Source organism: Tympanuchus pallidicinctus, unplaced genomic scaffold (genome assembly GCF_026119805.1).
Source record: "Tympanuchus pallidicinctus isolate F22 unplaced genomic scaffold, pur_lepc_1.0 scaffold22, whole genome shotgun sequence".
Classification (NCBI taxonomy): domain Eukaryota; kingdom Metazoa; phylum Chordata; class Aves; order Galliformes; family Phasianidae; genus Tympanuchus; species Tympanuchus pallidicinctus.
The window spans coordinates 24,175,347-24,197,603 of NW_026294739.1; the positions used below are offsets into that span (position 1 = coordinate 24,175,347).

At 41.2% G+C, this 22,257-nt stretch overlaps 1 protein-coding gene across 7 annotated transcripts in view; it reads right to left on the reverse strand.

Annotated features, from left to right (window-relative positions):
• NFAT5 (nuclear factor of activated T cells 5) overlaps positions 1–22,257 on the reverse strand; it is a 58,338-nt gene that overhangs the window by 14,189 nt on the left and 21,892 nt on the right. For 2 of the 7 annotated variants that reach the window (XM_052686507.1, XM_052686504.1), the window contains exons 3-10: positions 15,587–16,145; positions 10,709–10,901; positions 7,650–7,840; positions 5,907–6,079; positions 3,646–3,780; positions 3,431–3,483; positions 1,893–2,025; positions 1,210–1,290 (exon numbers count right to left, since the gene is read on the reverse strand). In XM_052686507.1, coding sequence (XP_052542467.1) covers positions 1,210–1,290; positions 1,893–2,025; positions 3,431–3,483; positions 3,646–3,780; positions 5,907–6,079; positions 7,650–7,840; positions 10,709–10,901; positions 15,587–16,145 — 1,518 coding nt within the window. Of the gene's footprint in view, positions 1–1,209; positions 1,291–1,892; positions 2,026–3,430; positions 3,484–3,645; positions 3,781–5,906; positions 6,080–7,649; positions 7,841–10,708; positions 10,902–13,375; positions 13,537–15,586; positions 16,146–16,612; positions 16,675–20,711; positions 20,803–22,257 lie in introns of those variants that run through there. The other 5 variants (XM_052686509.1, XM_052686508.1, XM_052686510.1 and 2 more) reach the window with 5 other exon arrangements.

A 22,257-nucleotide genomic window follows, 5' to 3' on the forward strand; every position in this document is an offset into this window, starting at 1 on the left:
GTAGGACAAGTTCTCTCATGAACAAAGGGATGAGCCAATAGGAACCACACGTGAACAGCAGTGTTCCCCTGATGCAGTTGCTATCTCATCTTGGCTAAGCCTCCGTACTAGATCAGATAGATGTCAGGCTTGCCCTGATACATTGGCTATTATTATCCTTATCTTTTTAATCTAGCTACTAAGAAGTCTTACCAATCCTTTGATCAGCTTGTTTCACTGCCCTAAACCCTTCTGCAAATTTCTCCCCTATTACGCTCTGCAGGTTTAAACTCATCATATCTTGCATTATCCTACCTAACAAGTTGTAAAGTCGACTTGTAAATACATCCCCTGTCAAGGCCAAATGTACAGCTATTAACTTTAAACATGAGCTTCATGATTTTAACCTGAAGCTATGGATTCCTATCAAACTTGTGATCACATTGTTAATTTGCTTACCTTTCAATCTGCTTCCACCAGAGCAGGCTATGGAAATTTCCATTGACCTTTGTACACTGCCATAGTCTTAACAACCAAGAAATATTTCCTTCCTTTATTTCAATATAGAAAGGATCAATTCAGTTAAAAGCCAGGCAAGCCTACAAGATTCTCCCTTGGAACAAAACAACAAACCTCGCATGGACAGAATGACAAGAAAGAAAACACCACTGAAGGAAGTAAGCTGAAAATGCCAGACTTTGCTTTCTTACTAGAGCCATTGCAAGCAGCCATAAAAATCACTGGACAGCTTCAGTCTCTAATATTACCACACCATTATAACCGTAAGGAAAAGTACCAATTTAGTACGTGAGGGCTTTTCAGTGCTCTGTTCTTCTAACCTCCCCCCCGCCTTTCTTCCTTTTAAACTTCAACTGACACCACATAGCTTCTAAATCCTTTGTACCCACTGTCCTCTTAGGTTTCTCTCCTCTTCTTTGTAAAAGTATTACATGAAGATTGGAATGTTGGTTCCGAGGCCCAAAAACAATTCTTTAAAAATTATTTTTGCTGAGGTTTTTGCTCTGCTCTCTCTCATGTTACAAAATACTTCAAGGAATACAGCCACTAAGTGAAATACTCAGGATTAGAAATCAAGCCCCACTGTAAGAACACTGCCAGATTTTGTAAGTGCAGACACAGCTTCTCAGGATAGCTGATTCATTCCTGCAAAATTCGGGTGGGAATTTATAGTTAAATTATTAACAACAATGATAAGAATCAATTTAGTACCTTTTATAGCCTCTTCAAAAGAACAATGTTGGGCTGGGCTGGAGATTTCCTTCTTCACATTAACATTCAGAGTACCAGCTGCTGAGGCAAAACACATTGAAAACTTCCTTATATTAAAACAGCAAACAAACAAAAAAAAATCCTCAAAGCAAACTCAGCCACTTCGACCTTAAAGTAACTCAGCTTTTTTTGAAACTCATGGAAGTGCTTTGCAGCGAACGCACAGCTCACCGACTGGGAACCGCAGCGCCCACAGCATCACTTCCAAAAGTGAAGAAGCCAAAAGTGATGCCAGCAATTGCACTGCACACTGCCATGGATAAAGTAACAAAAAACACGTCACGAATCTTCACTCCATGCAGTAAGAACTGGTGCTGGTTTTTCTGTTGCGTTCTGTATGTAGGATGCCTGTATTTTTCCTACTCACCTTCATTTTGAAGCTCATAGAAGAAATGCTTAAAAGCAGCTGCTACTGATACCTGTCAATGGATTTTGGTGACAGCACCATGCAGATGAATAATGAAATCTAAGGGCTTGGCTTTCCTCGCAGAGTAAATCTTAACCACAAGAGGAGTTTGAAAAGATCCTCAATATCTAACGTTTGTTATATGGACCGTGAGATCAGGAAAGAAAGGCTGAGCAGCTCACTGCCCACTCCTGCCCCGCTGTCCCATTTCACATACATGTATCTGGAGTGTAGGTAAACTGCTGCACGTCGTGCGATCGCCCAGCGTTGGTCACCACGTAAATTCCCACAGAAACAGCTGAGGTTATTCGCTGGTCGTGATACGGCGGCACTTTCACAATAAGGTGATTCTGTAATGCCAAAAACAGCAAAATCATATCAGGAACCTCACTTCGTTACTATTACGACTATCTACCTCCCTCAAAGCAAAGAAACAGACTAATGAAACACCAGAAAGAACGGGGGAAAATGTTCAGTGAAGTCAGTTGGAAACAGTTTTGATTTCATTTTGCAAAGTCAGAACTAGTCCTCAGAGTACATCAGGAAGCCAGGAAGCTTGTAATACCACTTTTACTTTTCATTTTCACAATAGAACTGCAGGTTGTATTGTGTAACAGCTTTCATACAGCCACTATTTCATAGACAACGCTTCCTGCACATCAGATTTTTAAGTGCTTTCTATCCAGAAGCACGGGAGCTGCAGCACAATCAAGCTGTGCCTTGCTCCAATTGACACAAAGTTGCACGAGAAGTATTTCTGCACACCAACTGCTCGGCGTCACTTCAGACAGATTTTAATTGGGATCTGTGCATTTCAGCTCCTCATTTTCACACTGATGGGTCGCACACAGAACGTCACTCATCCAAGAAGCTCGCAGTCAGGCTGGTTGCCAGCTGCCTTCTACCACTTCTCCTCCACGGAGCAGCTCTGTACCAGGTTACAGGCACGTAATTAACTTTATTTTAAACTGCAGTACCAAGGAAAAAAAAGCAGATCCATCAGAATGAACATCTCATCTTTGGAGAAAAGCAACAGACTGCCAAATCACAATCCCAAAAGAGAAGCTTGTTACTAGAGCACAGAGGCAGCCCTCCTAGAGAAGAAATGTAATTATGTATTTGTTACAGCTCTTCTGTCTTTTGGGCTCGCTACAAATTCCTTTTTCAACGAAGGAAAGTAAAATCCTTCTACATTTTAAATCTTTTGCTGTTAGGTTTGGGTTTTTTTGTTTGTTTTTCTAGTGTAAGAACTGTCCAACTGCTTGTGGAGTGGCAAAGGTGAGAGACAGAACAGTGTCACAGATTACTTAATTGTTTTAAAGTTATTAGTCAGTTTAGTACAGAAAATATAGAAAGTCAAATCAGCAAAATTTAAGAAATTAAAGGTAGCACTAAAAATACTATCTGCTCTGTCTTTTAAAATTCTATTTCTCTTCCAAATGAGGAAAGCTCTGTCTGCCTTTCCCTTATTCAACAGCACTGACTGAAAACAAAACCACTGCGTACATTTCCAGCTTTCATCAACGTGAGCCACACACAACACCTTCAGCAAAAGTGAAATCTTCCTAAGCTCCATTTCCCTGATTCTATACTTTGCTTTTTATTTGTAATAAGCCACTGATCCTGGAGCATATTTGCCAAGACAGTGACTTAAAACCTAAGAATCAATGATTTGATCATGCTAAAAGGGAGTCTGCAGGTCATAATAAAAAGAAAAATATTAAGTAAAAAAAAAAGCAAAACAGTAGTAAGTACCTGATGAAACAATTCCATGTCTATTTCAGCTTCTGCCTTCCAAGAATTTTCATCTAAATGAAAGTTAAAAAGCATAATTTATTGCTCATCCATATAAAGCGATTTATTTCAGTGCCCTTGATTCAGTTTGTCAATTTGTTCTCTACAGCTACTCTGTATGAAACGACGTAAACCCGAGCATGCTCTCTCCCACGAGTTGTTGCTTTCACACTAACCAGAAACATTCTCTTGGAAAATCACTTTCGTTCCTTTTAGAAAGTTCTTGCCAATTAGAAAAACTTCCTCTTCACCCTTCACCGAACAGCTGTGCAGGCTTTTCTTTAGGATCTCGGGAACTCCTGCTGGTTGAGCTGCAATTGACAAAACACGGATCCTGAAGTCCAAGAAACATCAATATCCAGAAAAACGAGCTTTCACTGACAGGATTATAACTTTCTCATTTCACTTACGGGAAAGAACAAAACCAATCCTAAATATGTCTACTATTTCTTTTCTAAACGTAACGACTCTAAAAACAACACGTAGGTAAATGACCCACAAGTCATCTTTTCCCCTTTCTACTGCATTTTTTAAACCTTTCAAACAAAATTTTCAGCGTTTGAGCTATTTTCAAGGCTATATATGCCTGCTAATATAAATCCTTGCTGCAGCCACATCTCTTTCTTTGAGGACTACAGCAATCCGTATCCCCGGAGCCAGCAAAGGGGATGCAGCTTACCAATGCACACCCCTAGGAACCTCTGCCTCTCTGAAGTCATCAGCCGAATCGTGGGCTGTAAGGTTACAGATGGGTTGTGCTGCAAACTACTTCTGTGCTTCTTAAAGCACAAACCCAATAAAACCACCTGTGCCAAAGGAAAATGACCACCAAAAATAGCTGAAATACAGAAGCACACTTGAGTGCATAAGCACATTTTTGGAACCCTCCTGGCAAAGAATCTAAACTTCCCTCTGGGCTCTTGAACAAAGAAACAGATTTTTAAAATAATGCGTTTTGACTTTGTCACATTTAATATGCAACAAAATAAATCCAGCTCCTAGCAGAGGTTGTTCAGCCAGCTTTTCTATTCTCCATAAAATCCTAGTGGTGTAAGACTGTACTTGTGTTTTGCATTCATGTGGCCCACTTTCAGTGTTTAATAATAGTATTCTCTTAGCTTATTGCACAGCAGAGCATACATACCACAACGGTCCACATTATTTAATGACCTTTCAGAAAGGATTTTTCTACAACTGCTGAAGCAGGCTCCTAGGCAACCGTTACGCAGCTACTAAATATGCTCAGTACACATGAACTTCTCAATAGAGAAACCAGATTTAGGTTTGCTATCAAATTAGTAAGGCCTACACTTTAAGCAGGCTTCGTTAAAGAGCCTGCATCTCACGACTGTAGCTCTGGGAACACTATGAATACTGCTGTCAGTGGCACGGAATCATAGAGCCATAGGGGCTGGAAGGGAACTCTGAACCCCCCCCAGACCAGCCCTCCAAAGCAGTTCCCTGCAGCAGTTTGCACAGGGAAGTGTCCAGGTGGGTTCCAAGTATCTCCAAGAAGGAGGCTCTCCTGTCTCTCTGGGCAGCAGTGCCAGGGCTCTGCCACCTTCACAGTTTTTTTTCCTGTTCAGACGGAACGCCTCGGGCTCCAATCTGTGCTCACTGCCCCTTGTCCTGCTGCAGTGCTCACATGAGGCTTCCCCAGGGCACAGCAGAGGGGAGGAGAACCTCCCTCGCACTGCTGGACACTCTCTTTCTAATGCACTTGCATAATCATACTAAATTCCAAGTACAGAGAAAAAGCTCTCCTATCCTCTTGTTCATCAAGAAATACAAAGAATTTAAAACAGCAAATGATGCATTATTTTTCCTATCTTTTCTCCGACAGAGGAGCAAAATTTCCTGTAACTGAAGCAGCAGCTCTACTCCGATTTCATTTTCCACACTGGTCAGCATAACCTGAACTGTCAATGCAACCATCTGTTCTCAGTGCTAAACAGAGCATTTTAATAAACAGCTGTAACAAGTTTAATTCTTGCACTGAACCAGAACAGATTCCCCCTCTGGCTCAATGAACTCCCACATCTGTACAGAGCCATGCTTAGCAACTTATGACAAGTCATCTCCATCACTGAACGCTGGCAGATGGAAGTGACACTACAAAGAGATTAAAACCTGTTTTAAAGTCATACGATCCCTTCAAAGAAAGCCTGACAGAATTTCTCATCTTTTAAAAGGCAAAAATGAATTTAATAACAGATTAGCCATTTTGTAACTACTTTTAAATATTGGTCAGTCATTTAACTAACACCCTGCTCCAAATTAAGATCATCCCATTTGATTTAAGCCATAGCAATTCTGAAATAATCACAGATTAACACAGCTTTCATTTTGTTCTTGGTTTGTTGTTTTTTTTCCTTACTCCTTCAATCACACCAAAACCCAGAGTCCTCTAACACCAACATTTTGCTTTGATACTCACTGCACAGAATTGGGGAAGAAGGTGTCTGCAGAGTCAATGTGGAACCATCTTTGCGAGTGATGTTAACACGAAATACCAGCCTGGCACGTGTGCTTTTTTTCTTGGAACCAGCAATCCCAATTCTAGCTTCGACATCAGCATTTCTCAGCTTCAGTATTCCCACGCAATCAACCCTGACAATAAGAAGCAGTTGAGAGTTTAATAAATTCAGCATCTTTTAAAATCCTTTCACTTGTTATGCAAGCCATAGAAAGTCACAATTATTGAAGTAACTACTGAAATATTATTAATTATTCACATGGAAATTTCTGTATAACCTTTCTCATTATATACTGGTTTTCAATTCATCCCTACCTAAGCTAGATGCCAAATCATGGGAGGAAGGAACATGAAAATACTATGAATAGAAAAGAAAATGCCATACGAGAAAGTAATTCTGGTAAGCATTCAATTTATCATCGGAGATCTTTATACTTTTATTCCCTGGACCAGATCTGGGCTTGCAGGGTTATTAATGAAAAATACTCTGGATAGTAGTAAAACAAAAAGTTTAGGGCAGTAACTGTGGGCCTGGGATAAATAGATAGAAAGTGTGAGGGTGAGAGAGAGCAATGCCATGCAGCTTCTATAAAGACATGACAGGTGCAAAATGATTTAGAGGAAAAGATAAGCAAATAAAAAAACAGAGAAACCCCATAGCCTGATGTGCTTTAAGGAAAAGAAAACTGACTCTACCAGGATCTCAGGCCTTACATCCAAAAAGTACACAGGGCATCTGATACCAAATTTGAGTACAGCAAATCTTTGCACTGCATGTCACTCAAGGAGGAACAGCTTGGGAGTAGAGAGAAGGGGAGAAGAGACAGCAATTGCCAAGTGGCAACTGCCACTGCCTCAGCAACAACTACAGCATCACCACTGACACAGCAGGAAGATTCCTGAGGCATTCAGGTATCCTGTGGGAAAACAGCTAGACAAAACTTGTCTTCCTTGATAACTCATTTCTTCCAGTATCTCTATGCTTACAGGGTTTTATATTACCACTTGAGGGCAATCACTAATTATTTTAAGGGGTAGTTTTCACTTATGGGAAAATGTTATACAAAACAAAAAAGCCAAGCGATTCATCAGACTGAGTTCATTCCTCCTGAGCAGCAGCACACACAGCTTAAACGCATCATTCATCTATGTCCAAGATTTTGCCTGTATCTGACCAGACAAGGTCTGTAAAGACAGGAACGCATTCAATTTTAACAGCTTTCATGATAAAGAACCACCTGACAGGAACGACTGAAATGGAACAAGCACAGAGGAGAGAAAACTCAGTTTAACCTCCTTGTCTAAATGCCCCAGCCCTTCTGAGGACTAAAGATCCTGCTATTCTCCTTTCCTCTTCTGATAACCAGTTTCATAGTTGCTAACTGAAGATGTATCAGTGGAGCCAGTGACAGCTTCATGGTTCACGTGAAACTTCAATGTGCAGGTTATTCTTTAAACAGCCCACGAAATTCTAATATAACAAAGTCCACAGAAAAATTCCTACAAAAAGATGAAACATTAAGCATAATAAGCAGAGAACAGGATTTAAATGTTTCTCTTATGCTTGTAGCTTTAACTAAGTGCCTGACGTGTGCTGAGATGCTCATACTTCTAACTGCTAAGCAATCCAATGGAGAAAGGAAAATCAGTCTCTGAAAACAAACAAGTTAAACGTATATCTATTTTTTAATAGGAACTACTCACGCCAGTGTCATATTGTTGCTAGGGTCCAGTCCCACCTCAATAACAGTGGTGCCCTCGATATCCACCTCCTTACAGGGAGTGGTGTTTCTCCCAGTAACTCGGCAGGCCTGGTAGAAGCCATGCGGTTTCACTCGGCCGGAGTCATTGCCCACGAACACCTGCAGCACCACCGGCTCGTTGTGACCTTCCAGCTGAAACACAGCAGCACAGATCCGATAGTTCAACTGACCAGCAAGGTCTTAATCAAAACAGGGAACGTTTCATGCAGCTGAACTTGAAGTGAACCTACTCCCAGCATTGCTGGAAACAAACCAAAGGTAAGCATGATTTTATTTTAAATCTAGTTCATAAATGAAATCACAGAACTGCAGGGGTTGGAAGGGACCTCAAGAAATTGAGTCCAACCCCCTTGCTAAAGCAGGTTCCCAAAAATAGGTGGTTAATGTCCTTAGTTCTGCTGTTAGAACACACGGGTGAAATGAATATAAATGTATATAAACCGGCTTGAATCCTATACGCCTTCACATGGAATTAAACCAACTCCAACTCTTACATCTCTAATGATCCCTCACTCCCACCTGATCTTTAACAATTTCCTCGTCTCCTCCCCACCAGCACTGACATGATTCTATGACATCCACCAGTTAACTAAGAAGAAACTTGCTGTGGCTGACTGTGAGGTATATGGTAACGTGTTGGTCAGTACATGCACGCAGATCAACCAGCTAGCAGCTTACATTCTCATGATTCAACTGATCAATTAGTGTTGTTGTAATTGTTGCTACAGGATTTCTGGTTGACAACATTACATTTTGTTCTAGGTCTGGAAACACAGTCGATACTTGCAGAGGGGAATAAAGCTCAATCTGCAGTAGTAAGGTGTATGGGAACTGCTGAGTCACAGCCTGAACCCTGATGGATCACCTGAGGCGAGCATTGGATCAGCCACAGGAGCACAGGCGAAGGCAATGCAGCTGTGCTGCTGGAAGGCGTGCAGCCAGGCTCCATCCCTCCTAGAGCTGTTTAAGAGCTGGCTGCCAGTGGGGAAGGATCTCTGCTGGAGTTTTGTGGGTGAGCCCAGCGTAAGGGTAAGCCTTCTATTTATTCTCTTTTGTTATCGTAGTCTACTTTGCCTAACTCTCTTGTTTATTTTGTGATTATAACATCCTAATATTCTTTGACTACGCATAAGGTGACAGCAAAGGAGCGCAGAGTGCCCTGGAGGATCTCTCAGAGTAGTTCCTGACAGACTCAGAAAACTTAAGTCTTGGAGTTCTTAGCTGGCTTGTAAAACTATTAGCAAACACTTGTAAGATCACAGTATGCCTCCCACGTCCAAATGGAGCCTCGAGTTTAAAGCAGGTAGCTTGGTTCTATGCTACAGATGGGCCAAGCCAAAAGACTTCTGGAGGTGGCCCATCACAGGCTCACATGTATGCAATGAGGCTAACAGCAAAGGGCTCAAAAGCCCATGGCTTCCATGAAGTACTTTAGCAAGAACTTTACTAAAAGGTGATGTTTTCTAACAGAAGCAAGTTTCTCGAGAATACAACAAATGCAGTTTTTAGACTAAGTCACTGATGGATTTTTTTGCTTCATTGTTCAAAGTAATTTTGTGTGCAGAGTATGAACTAGTTTGCCTGCTGGTAAATCAGCTTGAGCTTCCAAGGAATTCTGTAATGTGAGACTCTTCCAAACAGAAAATTTTCACTGACGGGTGCTAAAGAGTAACTGGGAAAGGAATTAAGAGGAAATTCAGACAAACAAAGGCCTATTAAGAAAGTCCACATAAACGAACACTGAATCGCCATAGCAACAGGAGTATATGAATGGATTCTTTTCTTATGAAACTTTACTGGACTTCCATATTACCAAAGAGGATGGAGCAAAGTGTTGGAGATGATTGCAATGCTGAACTGATCTTTAAAGACAAGTGCATTTTAATACCCTGTAAACAGCACAAATTTGTTTTCCAGGCAGGCCTTACAAACTTTTTTTTTGTGGACCTAACAAACTAGCTTGTATAGAGAACTGCATTGCTGCTTTCCTAAACTGGAATAACTAAAGAAAAGTATCAGAGGAGACAGCTTTCATTTTTCTTGTCATTATGTGTAACAATCAGAAAGGTCAGCGGGGTGAAAGGACATACAGGAATGCAGCAGCAAAGGGATTAATCTGAACAGAATGGTGTTACAAAGGAAAATCGCTCACCTGCCCATGAACATCTCAGCTCACAGGAAGGAGGGGGAAAAACAAACAAACAAACAAACAAACAAACAAACAAACAAACAAACAAACCTACAGAGGACAGACCTCCAACCAGAGCTCCTTCCCCAGCGGCAGTCGGTCCTTAAATGAGGTCTAAGAGAGATGCAGCCAGGCTCCACCTCTTCCAATCACTTAAGTGAACTGCCTTCACCTGTGCTCCCAGGGCTGACCAGGTCCTTTCCCCAGGTGCTCAACCAAGTGCTCAGGATGTGACTCCACAGTTACCATGCTGTATGGTAACAGCTATGGTTACTTGCTGAGCCTGCTGCCCACGCTTCTCCCACGGATGCATGGAGGCCATGTACCATATTTCCCATTTTCCATATTTGCCCACACTGACAATCATCCTGCGATCACTGCAACTCTTTGATGACCTCTAACAGATCCTTATGTGGATCCTGATACTTATTAAAAAAACACACAACCTTTAAGTGTTTTTTGGAATGAAGCTTTGTTTTACATTCTTAACAGTAAGACATAATGATGACCCAGCAGCAGCGACTGAACAGTTATGGAATTTTGCTGTCCTACTTTTGAATTTTTCAACTTTCTGCTATTTGTATGCAGTTCATTTGATTGTAGCCTAACAGCATGCATTAGAGATGAGGCATCGTTGCCTTGACGTGAAATTTCCCACCTCTTGTAATGCTGTGATGCAAGGAGATGTCCTTTCAATTCAGCCTTTGTACCCTCAAGAATAGACCACGCCTTATCTGAACTGAACCAGCTCCCACCTACTCAAGTATCCCTTGAAAAGGAACTTTCTTATCACCTAATCCTGAACAGCCTACCTTCACAGTTGGAAAACCTTGTTGTGTTCGGTCTTTCACTGAGCCTCGGCTGCCTTCAGTCAGATAACGAGCCCTGTGCTGGGTTTCCGGCTGCACCACTATCTTCAGCTCCTTCCCCTCACTTTTGGTTGGATACTGACCACACAACATTGGGGTCTTCTTCCCTCCAGCTCCTTTCTGGCTCTCCGACGCTCTGAGAAGTCAAAGCAGACCGTTAAAAAGATGTTAAAAGCAGCTCCAAAAGATCACAGAAAAGCTATAAAGGTAAGATGTGTACATTAATGGACGGAGGATTCATAGTTGAGAGATTTCTCCTTCTGACAGAGAAGGAAACCTGCAGGATGAAGAGCAATGGTGCTTCCCTGCCTCTTCCATCCAGTGCAAATAGGAACTGCTTTTTCAAAGAGTAAACATAAAGGAAGGGAAAAGCAATTAGCATTAAACTATATTAACAAATAGGCTTATAACCTGCTGTTTTCATAGTACTTGATACAGCCTATTATTACTGGAATAAGCCATTTAACTCCTGTTAAAAATATGCATAGGTACACACACACACTAAATGGATTTAAGGTTAAATGATACTTGAAATAGGAAAACAGCCTCATGCCTGTCTCCTCCTGACCTTGTATATCCATGCAAACTCAAATGCTAGTTTCTGTTAAAACACCTTGATAAATTTATGTTTAAAACAAATTAGTTGTAGTAAAAGGCTCCAACGTAATGGCACAAATTGTAAAGCTGCAGTATATGCAAAAGAGTGTTTCTTTGCAGGTGTGCATGTTAAGATGTACTGTATTGGCTGAGATCAGTTCCATAATTAAAACCTGAATGAAGAAGCCCTCCAAAGCATAACTTTTTGGGATCCAATTCTTTGTTCACTTTAAAGCATAAGGAAAGGTAACTCTTGATTTTACACAGAGGAGGTTTTTATAATTATCAAGTCCAATAAACCTATTGAACATTAACAAATGTAAATGCGCCAGAGCAAATGGGACAGAACAGAAAAAGAGCTCAATGAGGTTATGCAGAATGCAATTCTGTCATTATTTTTTCTTTAAACTACCAGAAAGGCATTTTTAAGTGCTAATCAATCGGAAGAAAGCAGAACCTTGTTTAAGTCAGAAACCAGAACCTTGTTTCAAAGAACAACATACAAGTAACTTAACAAGGACTTTTTTTCTGAGGGAGAAGGGTGAGAGAAACGCCTTCTCTTCAACAGTACTGAGAGCTTTGCTGCTGTCTTCACCCACTGTTTGAGCTTGCCATGGACCTGACTCCAAAGCAGCCTGTAGTGCTCTCTTCCCAGCTGCTGGGTGACTCATGCTAACGAACATCACAGCTTTCCTACAGCTGGTGCACAATGAGGCCTCGCACTGAGCACAGCTCCTGCAGCAGGACCTCCTGTGTGTGCAGGGAGGGAGGCTCTGTCCCCTGAGCCCCCACAGCCCTCACTGCCACGCTGCAACTTCCACTAAACTTCCAAAGGTCTGCAATGCACGTCACAGAGCGCTAAGTGCACCTCGGGGAGCTGCTAGGTTTGTGCTGGGCCTGAACCTCACTTTTTCTGTTCCTGAGGTTAACTGTGCTCGAGGCAGGGTCCCAGACCTACTGCTCCTTCTTCCTCAGCTGCCCCGACCCCATCAGGCCTGCGCCAGCAGCTCACAGCAGGCAGCCACAGCCGGAGGGAAGGAGGCCCACATGGCAGCATCCTTCTGCCATGAGTCCTGCGCACAGCTAGAGGCAAGTCAGGCTGCTGGGAAGTGCTGTGTGAAAACAGTCCTTACTGTAGGAACATAAAAGGGACAAAGTGTCTTCAGTGTAGTGTATACAAAAGTTGTGGTACGCTGAGAACGCTGTAGTTAACAGCACTGTGCTCTTTGCTTTTGTACAAGCCAGGATAAATAGTAATTGAATTCAAGCTTGTTAGATTATCATTTATCTGTACTTCCTGTCAGGACATTGCTCCAACGCACAGTCATTAAAAGGAATACATTTAGTAACTGTCACTCAATGTCTTTTTTCTCATTCAGAACTTCAAATTACACAGCTGAAGTTCAGCTCCCATAGGGGATGTGAAAAGGAGCACAAAGGGTGCTGCCTTGGCCTCCGCCTGGACCCGCTTCACTGCAGTGAATGCAGCACACAGATTGCTTATGCTGACCTTGTTGCACTTCAGAATTCCAGGTAAATAAATTAATGCAGAAGACTGTACAGAGAATTTTGAAGGGAAGAGTCAGAGAGGCAGCCATTAAAATGAAATTCACTTTTCATATCAAAAATACAAGGTTCTACCAGTGTGACATTGACTCATTGGCAACTCCAGCACATCATCAGGTTTTCCTGGAAGCACTTTGCTCTTAAAACCAAGTTACCTTCGTTGTCAGCATACTAACATTTCACACCTTGCAGCATTTACACGAAGGGATGCTGCCTAAAAATTACTTGGAAAGTCTTCCCTCAAGAAGCTTTAGGAGAGAATTATTTTCAGTAAGATTAGATGATGAACATGGAAGTAATTTTAAAGATTTCACCAGAATTTCTCAGTGCTCTTACTTGTCAAATTATCAGGATATATCATTTACACATCCTTTTAATTTAGTTGACTTATAATACTAGTAGCCATGCATAGACAAGTAGTAAAAATAATATTTCACACACACACACCTTTATTTATTAGCTTAATTGTTACCAGACAATGTCTCCTCAAAGCTAGCACTTCTTTTCTAAAATACAAATGGCAAAACCCATGATTCTATTAAAATAGATTTCAGGAGTTAACGTTTGTCTGGTCCTGCACTTGCATCATGGTTGTTCCAAGTGAAGACCTGAAAGTGAAAGCGAGACCAAGCATGACTGAAATCTGAGAGTCTTTGTGCTAAATCACTCTTAACTTATCTATTTTCAAAAGGCTTTCAGAAATTCTAAGAGTTTCCATAGGAATAAATTCTTTTTTCTACATCTGAAAGGCAAACTGAAGTCTCTTTTGAGACAAACTCTATTTCCACTTCACAAATCAGCAAATGTTCTTTCCTGGCTTTTTTCTTCAGGCCCAACGTAAATGACCTTCTTTGGCTGAACCCCATCAGGATGGAAAGTTTTACAGACAGTTTTAAGAGCCACTTCTGTGACCTACATTTGTCATGCTAAAACTGCATTCTCTAACTACAGAATTAACTTTCTCAGTATCGTAGCTATTACTTATTGCAAAGCTCTTGTTTAAAAGGAGAGTTCTGTTACGTGAGATTTTTGCTTGTTTAATCTAGCCTGTGTGAGGCACTGAAGATTTATGCTTGTCCAACCCCTTGTTCACAGGATACTGATGCAAGTACTGAAATGCTCACTGCTTAGCCCCTAACGTTTTAGGGAATACTATACTCTTGTGATGCTTTGGATTGAAATCTCACATATTGTTCCTGAGTTTACCACGTCTCCTCTTTTTGCCACGAGTCACACAGTTTTTGCCTCCTGATAGTTTCTTCCCTTTGTAACTGACTGAATGACCTCCTTTGTGCTCGGTGGCAGCAGCTTCCTTGTTCCAAGTAACCACGCTAATTTGCTTCCTAGGTTCTAGCAAGAACTAATGTTTTATTTCATTATAATTTTCAGTTGCCAAAATAAGAGATGCTGAGCAGCATGAGACAAGCTTAAAGCATTTGTCACAGGCACCGAAATGATCTCTGCACAGCTGCTGTGCCAAAGGTTTGAGGAGAGCAGCGGCTGACAGCAGCAGCTCCTGGTTACGGCTGGCTCCTGTGCCCAATGATGCCCCTAGCGCGGGAAGCAGCAGCAGCGCACTCTGGAGAGTTTCTCAGACTCACTTTCTCACAGTGAAATTTTAAGTATGGAACTGCAGTGACCCTGGGAATACAGACTCCAGGCTCTTTCCCTTTGGAATATGAGAAGATCATAATCTTTCCCATCAGTCAAACTTTAATATTCACCATGACTGTGATGAACATTAGAACACACTGCAAGCACACACATAAGAACAGAAACAAAATAAATAACTCCTCCCCCAAAAAAACAAAAGAAAATAATCAAATCTTTCCACCCGACCATCTTAAGAGTACTAAAAAAAGCCACAAGATAAAAAAATATATATATATAATCAACACACTAAGCTGATGGATATTTCTTCTTTAAGCAACTACTGAAATGCACTTAATGAACAGTGTGAAGTGGGAGAGATGAGAGACCACCACCCAGGCGTGCCCACATACAGACACACACATGCACACAACCCAGAAGCACAGAGAGAAACAGGATTAGAGATTTATTTCTGAAAAATCAAATACAGAAGTGAATTCACAAGTAAAAAAAATTGAGTTCACCATAGAATCTTAACATTTTAATTAAAAAAGGCTATGCTAATTCAAATGATGAGAAGTCTTTACAAGCCATTCACTTCTATCACTCTCTCTCTTTGAAAATAGAGAAAGAGACGAACAAGAAGGTAAAGTGCACAGGCTGAAATCCTCACATAAAATACTGCAGAAGCAGTAATGTTTAGGGTGCGTCCGGTCCACTTCTGCCTTTGTTTTTACACACAATAACATTTTCATGGTCATTTTATAAATGGGATTGTGCAAACTTTTAGGAATCTTGCGTAAACAACAATACAGACGAGTGCATCAGTGCTCCTCCAATTGTTGTGACAAACTTTAGCTTTACCTTTATTTAAAGATTGTTAATCTTTAATGTTTAAGCAGCTAAAGTCTAGTGAGACTTTATCACGGGCTAGGATGCCAAAGGGAATGGCAGAGAAGGGAAGGAATTTATGTGAGAACCTGCGTAGAAGGTTGATGGGAAGGGAGTTTTATTAGTTTGGTTTTGCATATGGTGATAGAACTTTAAAAAAAAAATGCAGATACCAACCCATTTCCTGCTTTTGAGTTGCCTTTGCTGTCCGTGCTGAGCTGAGAAAGGACATAGTGAGGCGCTTTGGCACTGTCGGCATCAAAGATATCCATGTTGGACTCTTCGCAATCTCGGCGTTTGATCCCTGGCCTCTGCTTTGGATTTCGTTTGCGTGATTTACGTGGCACCTCAGTGTTATCATTGTAGGAACTGGTACTCATGTTACTGAAGTTGGAGGGTGAATCCTCCATCCACATACTGCAGCTCTGTTCTGATTCCAATCCACACCCCTCATCCTGGCAGGACATCCGACTGTTGTCCAGCAAGTCCTCAGGTGGTGGCGAGATGTACAGCACTGTGTGTCTCTTCGGCGTTGACTGCTGCTGCTGGACCGTGTTACTGGTTAACTGCTTTTCACTTACCCCTCGGTTACTTACCCCCACGGCTGAGGAGCAGCTCTCCACTTGCATAGCCTTGCTGTCGGTGACTGAGGTAGAGTAAATGGTAGGACTGGAAGAGGTGGTAAAGGAGCTGCAAGCACCGCCCATGGAGGAAGAGGAAGGAGCTGAAGAAGCATCTGCGGTGTACAATTCAGAAGTAAATACAAGACACATGGTTCTGTGTGTGTGCTGGCTATAGCAGTCCCATTGAAGTAAAGTGATTTATGAACGGATTTCTTTCCCCCAACAAATATTTGGAATTTGGTAAGCTTTGGACTGTAAGCGTTCAAAGCGGTGAAGCCTCGCCAATACGGTACTTTGGAAATGTCCAAATCAGACTTAACGCATTGTGCCGCAGTCGACTTCTCTTAAAACTTACAGTTAATTCAGAAAAAATGGCTGCAAGTAAACAGAGCTTTCATTGCCTCAGCTGGACTGATTATTTGTGTATAAGCCATTTCATCTAAAATAATGGAAGCCCCAATGCAAAATGCTTATAATCCACATTCGATGCCAATTAAACCATTTATCGATGGATTTTATTTTATTTTTTGAAAAAGACGGGACTGTGCTTAGCCACAAAATATTAAAATAAGTTTCTAACCTATGAAGCAGAGAACTACAGGTCATTTTTAATGCAGACACTCCCTGCTTCAGAGGCAAATCCTGGAATAAAAATATGAGAAAATAAATGAGAAAAGAGCTGCTGATTATTCCATCATAAATGAGAAATAAAATATAAAATCAACTGAGTTGGTAGGCAAAATGGAACTGGTATCAGTCGCTACGACAGCTGTTCATTTTGCAGGTTCAAAGCAGGGATGAGGGATCTGGACCAGTGCCATATTGACTTAAGACAATGTGAAATTTCTGTAGTTTGACTCCTTCAGTCTCAAGTCCCGCATTAGACTTCTATCAGACTTCATTAGGTGAATTCCCTACATACAGAGACAGCTTGGGAGAGTCCTCCAACAAATTCACGTTCAGCAGGGCACTTTAAGCAGCATGATCGTGACTCCTCCGGATGCCCCACAAATGGAGCAGTTGTAGAAATACGAAGGGCAGCAAATAGATCAGAACAGAACCCTGAAGGTGTCTGGAGAGCAGTGCAATCATTTCCACTGAAGAACGTTAATGGGCAGATCAGCTGAGAATGCAAGCTGACATCTTTGAGAGGAGGCAGCAGGAAGGACACAGGTACTGATTTCAGCCAGCTGTAGCTCACTAAGGAACAACTGGATTTTTTATCCAGATTTTAAGTCCCTAGGGAGGAGATGCTGTTTTCTTTATTTCTGCCCTGCTAACTACACCTCACACAGTGAACACAGACTTTAGAAATCATCAATTTTGCAATCAGTTGTTGCTAAAACAGTGTGTTTGGTCAGCCAGGTACTGCTGCAGCACAGGCGATGCCTGTTATGATGGGACATTAGACTTTTTCTCGAGACTTTTTTTAAATCCAAATTATTTCTGAAAAGGCTTAAACGTAATTGAACTATTTTATCCAGGGTAAGCCATTTAAGAGTAGCATACAAATTACATTCAACTACAATATATACTTCATTAGCAGCAGAAGTCAGAAAATCTTCCTACAGTCTCCTTGTTATTTACATGGGCCATCCATGATTGATGAGGAAGTCTTTTTAAAAAGGCATTGGTTTCTTACAGCTTCTCTGTGCTAAATAAAATTGAAAGTAAATCGAAGGTATTTCACATTGGAGTCAAGTGAAATGCAGTGGTTGTTACGGAGCACAACAAATCAATTCTGCTTTTATTCACACAGGGAGTCCCTTCCTCAAATCTCCCAGAGAAGCAGGAGCGGATGAATGATACCAGTTCCATTTCCCAGTTTGTTCTTTGGCAAATATAGCGGCTGAAATTGGAGAATTCAGTCACTTTGAACTGCATTCCAATTTAAAGGCAAATTTATCCTTTATATATCATGCATTAATGCAATGCTTTTTTTCAAAAACATTTATAGGATTGGCAAGAACTATTAAATCCAGATATTAATTTCAGTGACAATATTTAGAAGCTGATTTGCAGCCACTTTGAGTTGAGATTGTTGCTATTTGTGATGCTTCCTTTGTTTTGTTAAAATAGAATTAGTTTCTATTCATCCTTTATGCACTCAAGGAAACAGAAATACGTGCTGTGTTTGCAAACAGAACACGCGGAGCGCAGCGATGCTGGGCCGGGCTGCTGAACAGCAGCATCTCCCCTATGTAAAAAATGGCTTCTGCTCTTTTTAAACAGCTGAAGCTGAGCACAGCGTGTTACGATGCAGCGTATGCAGAGCTCAGGCTTTCCTGCCCCTCACAAAGACTTTGACAAATGCTTTTGGAAACGTGGTTTGATTTCCAGGTGCTGCTGTGCGGAGCCAGGAATTGGGCTCAGTGTTCCCCGTGGGTCCCTTCCAACTCAGGACATTCCATGGTTCCACGGATTAAATAATTAGAGCACTGAACCAGGCAGCAGGGCTCTAGGATCAAAAGGCTTTTGCTCCTCTATACGGAGCTTGATACCAAGGATGGCTTCTTTTGCAATAAGTACTGGAGAAGTTCTGGAAGGGCCTTTTTGGAAGGCCTGTGGGGACATCTGTCACACTTCACTCACAGCCCTGCGTTGCGCTGAGCCCCTCACTGTAAATCCAGAAATGCAAGCTGCATTTTGCCTTCAGTTTCTTAAAGAATTTTTTTTAAATCACTAAACGAAATACTTTTCACTATGAAGCTAAACTAGCTGCTAACACTTTCATTACTTTAGGATGCAGCAGTTAGAAACATTTAAGTTACTACAGTTATTCCTGCCAAGTTCCCAATGCAGTTTCTTCTCCATCTTTTTTTCCTAAAGTTAAAAAACATGTATGTGTTTGAGTGCATGTGTTTCGCCCTGAGGAAGGAAGGAAAGAAACAAAATGTCCTTCACACATTGGTTATATTCTCCTCCATGTGTCAGACACATCCCAGTGCACCAATAAAATTAAATTATGTACACATAAGCATCGAGATGAAAAATAATGGCAAGAAAACCTCTGTCTTCAGCCATCCATATTCTCAAATGAATGCCACTACCATCCAGAAACATGCACGTGTAAAAGCATGTACAGGCCAGCGCTGTCCCTACTGGAACAGCTAAAACATGTCAGAAGGAATGACAAATACCGAAGCCAATTAAACAAGCCAGCTATGTTAGAATAGCCAAAATTTAAAATACGTTTGGGGGATGAATTAGTAATTCTATGAACATTTTAAGTTATACAAACTGTGTTCAGTTGTCAGTATTTGCTTTTTCTCACAGGCAGGCCTTTAGCCGACTCATTTTCCTTTGAGCCAGTAAACAAATAAATGAGATCAACCAACTAAGAATCCACAAAAGTTACTACAACAAACACAATATTGCATCTTTCACGTGGCTCCCTCTGTTACATTAGTTTATTCTGAAGCCTGTGACTACACATGCGTATCTGACACCCACGGGGGTCTCTTGGTTGAATATGCTACATTCAGAAAACAACTTCTCCTACAGTTTGTGGTCATTCAGTCTCGCCTGGCACTGCTTGGTGAGGTGTGAACATTTTGCACTTCCACTTTTTAAGGAAGGAAGCTTTCCCCAGTATGCAGAGAACAAACAAAATACAACCATCAGGCACTCAGTCTGACAGCTATACCTGGTCAGCGGTCGCTCAGGTGACAGTGGAAACAAACACGCCTTGCCCAGTTCAAGCATTTCTTTTATTTGAGCTTTACTTTCCTTGGACACAGTAGGAAATAGTTACAGGAGGCTCTTTCACTTGCAGTTTAACAGTGCTTGCAATGACAAACATGTAGTTTCAACGAGCATGCACATCTGGAAATTTAAGACTGAGTATAATATTTTAACATACTTTCAAAGTAAAAATTGCTTTCAGAGCAACAACACGGAATAGAAGCCAAGTGCACATTATGGCAAGTACGAGGCCACAGTACTGTAAATGAAACATGCACCAGCTTCACAAGGCTTGGTCTTGAATTAATAGAGTGTGAGAGAGAACTACTGCCACGTTAGAGCAACCTCGAGCACTGCTGGCACTAAACCTCCTGAAGCTACTGACTGCCATCTCCATGCCACGTGAGACAGCTGAAATAGTCCAGAATTTGTCTTACATGTTTGTTTTTTTTCTCTCAGGTAAAGTGATATCAAACAGTTCAACGGAAGGAGCTTGAGCTTCTGTTCTGGACAGCAGAACTTGTACACCAATCAATAATTCTGAAACATGTAAATGAAAGGCAGAAAGGAATCAAGAGCTACTAAACTGATTAGTGCCAGAGCTCAGAATGCAAGTAAAGACAACCCGTAACTCTGCACTGCTCCTAGAAGGACTAAATTTCAAAGCAATTTGAGTTGTTCCATTTTGCATCTGCTTTCCAGAAAGCCTAAAATAGGGGCCTACTGGTCCCAAACATTTACCTGACTTTGGGGAAGCCAACAAAATCATATTCACAACCAAGAGACTGAATAATTCAAGTTCTGTCTGAAATCAAAAAGCAGGCAGTGAAAGAAGGGATGCAACACGCATGTGGCACAAATGCATGCTGCTAAAAATCACAGGCTTGTTAAATATCAGAGAGTAAGGGAACATGTAGCAAAGAGCATCCCCATGAGCAGATCAGCGCAGTCTTTTTCTTTTCCATAACAAGCTATTGTAAAAGAAAATGTATTACCTCCTGAATTGCCAGCTAAGGCAATGGCATATATTTCTATATCTTATTATCTTGGGAAGTCAAACAAGGCATTCAGCCTTTTAAAAAATGTCTGAAAGGGAGAAAAAAATAAAAAAAAATCACTTCTTGGCATTGAGGAGACTTGTCTTTGGATAAAATTCACGTGGAGCCAGAAGCCAACCCTGAAATCCTTGTTCAGCCCAATCTACAGATAGCATCCAATACAAGGGTTACCAAACCTTCCAGAACGAAGTGCCTTAATGACACCTTTTCCTTCCATCATGGTTAGAGTGCAACGCAAATCATTTCTCAGCCTGGAAGCTCCAGAGGAGATATTTTTGTTTCTAGAAGTGTTTCTGCCACCTGTACGTGAACAGCCAGGACAAGCACAGAGCCATTAAAGGACCCACCTTTTTCTAGCCTGCATCCCATGTGATCCACTATTGTATTCCAGAAAACAATTAAGCACAGACATGAAAACTCCTCACATAGAATGAGGTTAGGGTCACGTCTAAGTTTAATGTGCAAAGTATACTCTTTTATTAAATTTGTTAATTTATCTAACATGTCATGTTTTTGTAAGGCTTGTTTATTCATAGAACTACCTAACACTGGAGGAAGTGTCAGTCCAAAAACAAGGATACTATGTGCAAAATTTCCAGCATCAACCCTTTTGTTGCCAAAGGCTTTCAGGTAAAAAACAGAACTTGCAAAGTGGCTGCAAACCTGCTTTCGATACCTCGCATGCCAAACTTGGGTTTCTACTTTTCTTGTTCTTGTATTACTGATGTAAAGTCAACAACTTTTCCAAAAAGAGTTTAGTTTCAAATCAGTATTAACCCACTATTTAGAAACAAAAACAAAAAAAAAAAAAAAAAGGAAAATAAAAAAAGGAAAAAAAGGAAAAAAGAAGAAAAGGAAAGAAAGAAAAGAGACTTATGAAGAAGTCTGAAAACAAGACCGACCTATACCCTGGGTGAGATTGGATGGGTTAAGTGTCTCTGGCACTATTTGTCTTCACTATTGACAGACACTGTCACACAACCCACCACTCGATGCCTGTCTCTGAATGGCGAAGCTAGAATGCAAGTTAAGTGTATTAATAGAGAAAAAAAACTAGCATCCCAGCAAATATAATAAAGCAATCCAATTCACCAGTTATTAAAAAACACTCAGATTCAAGATAAGTAGGTTAATTTAATTTACGTTAAGCCCAACAGTGTAAATTCCCCTTACATTCACATGCTGAACCAAGCAGTGCATTATACTTTGGGTAAATACATCAATCAATCAGCTTTCATTATCAGTGACATCCACCATTACATTCACACTCCAGTTTGGGCATCCCAGCAGCACTGTTGTTAGTGGCTCAGGCCCAGCTCAGCTCCTGCCAGGCAAGGCAGAACTCCAGGCCCTCAGCTGCTCTCCAAGCTCCCCTCAACTCCCTGTGGCCCGAAGACAGGCCTGCACAGCACATCGTGGGTCCCACAAAGCGCCTCTCAAGTTAAGAATCTGCCTCTTTCGTTCTTTAGGTCCACGGTTGGTT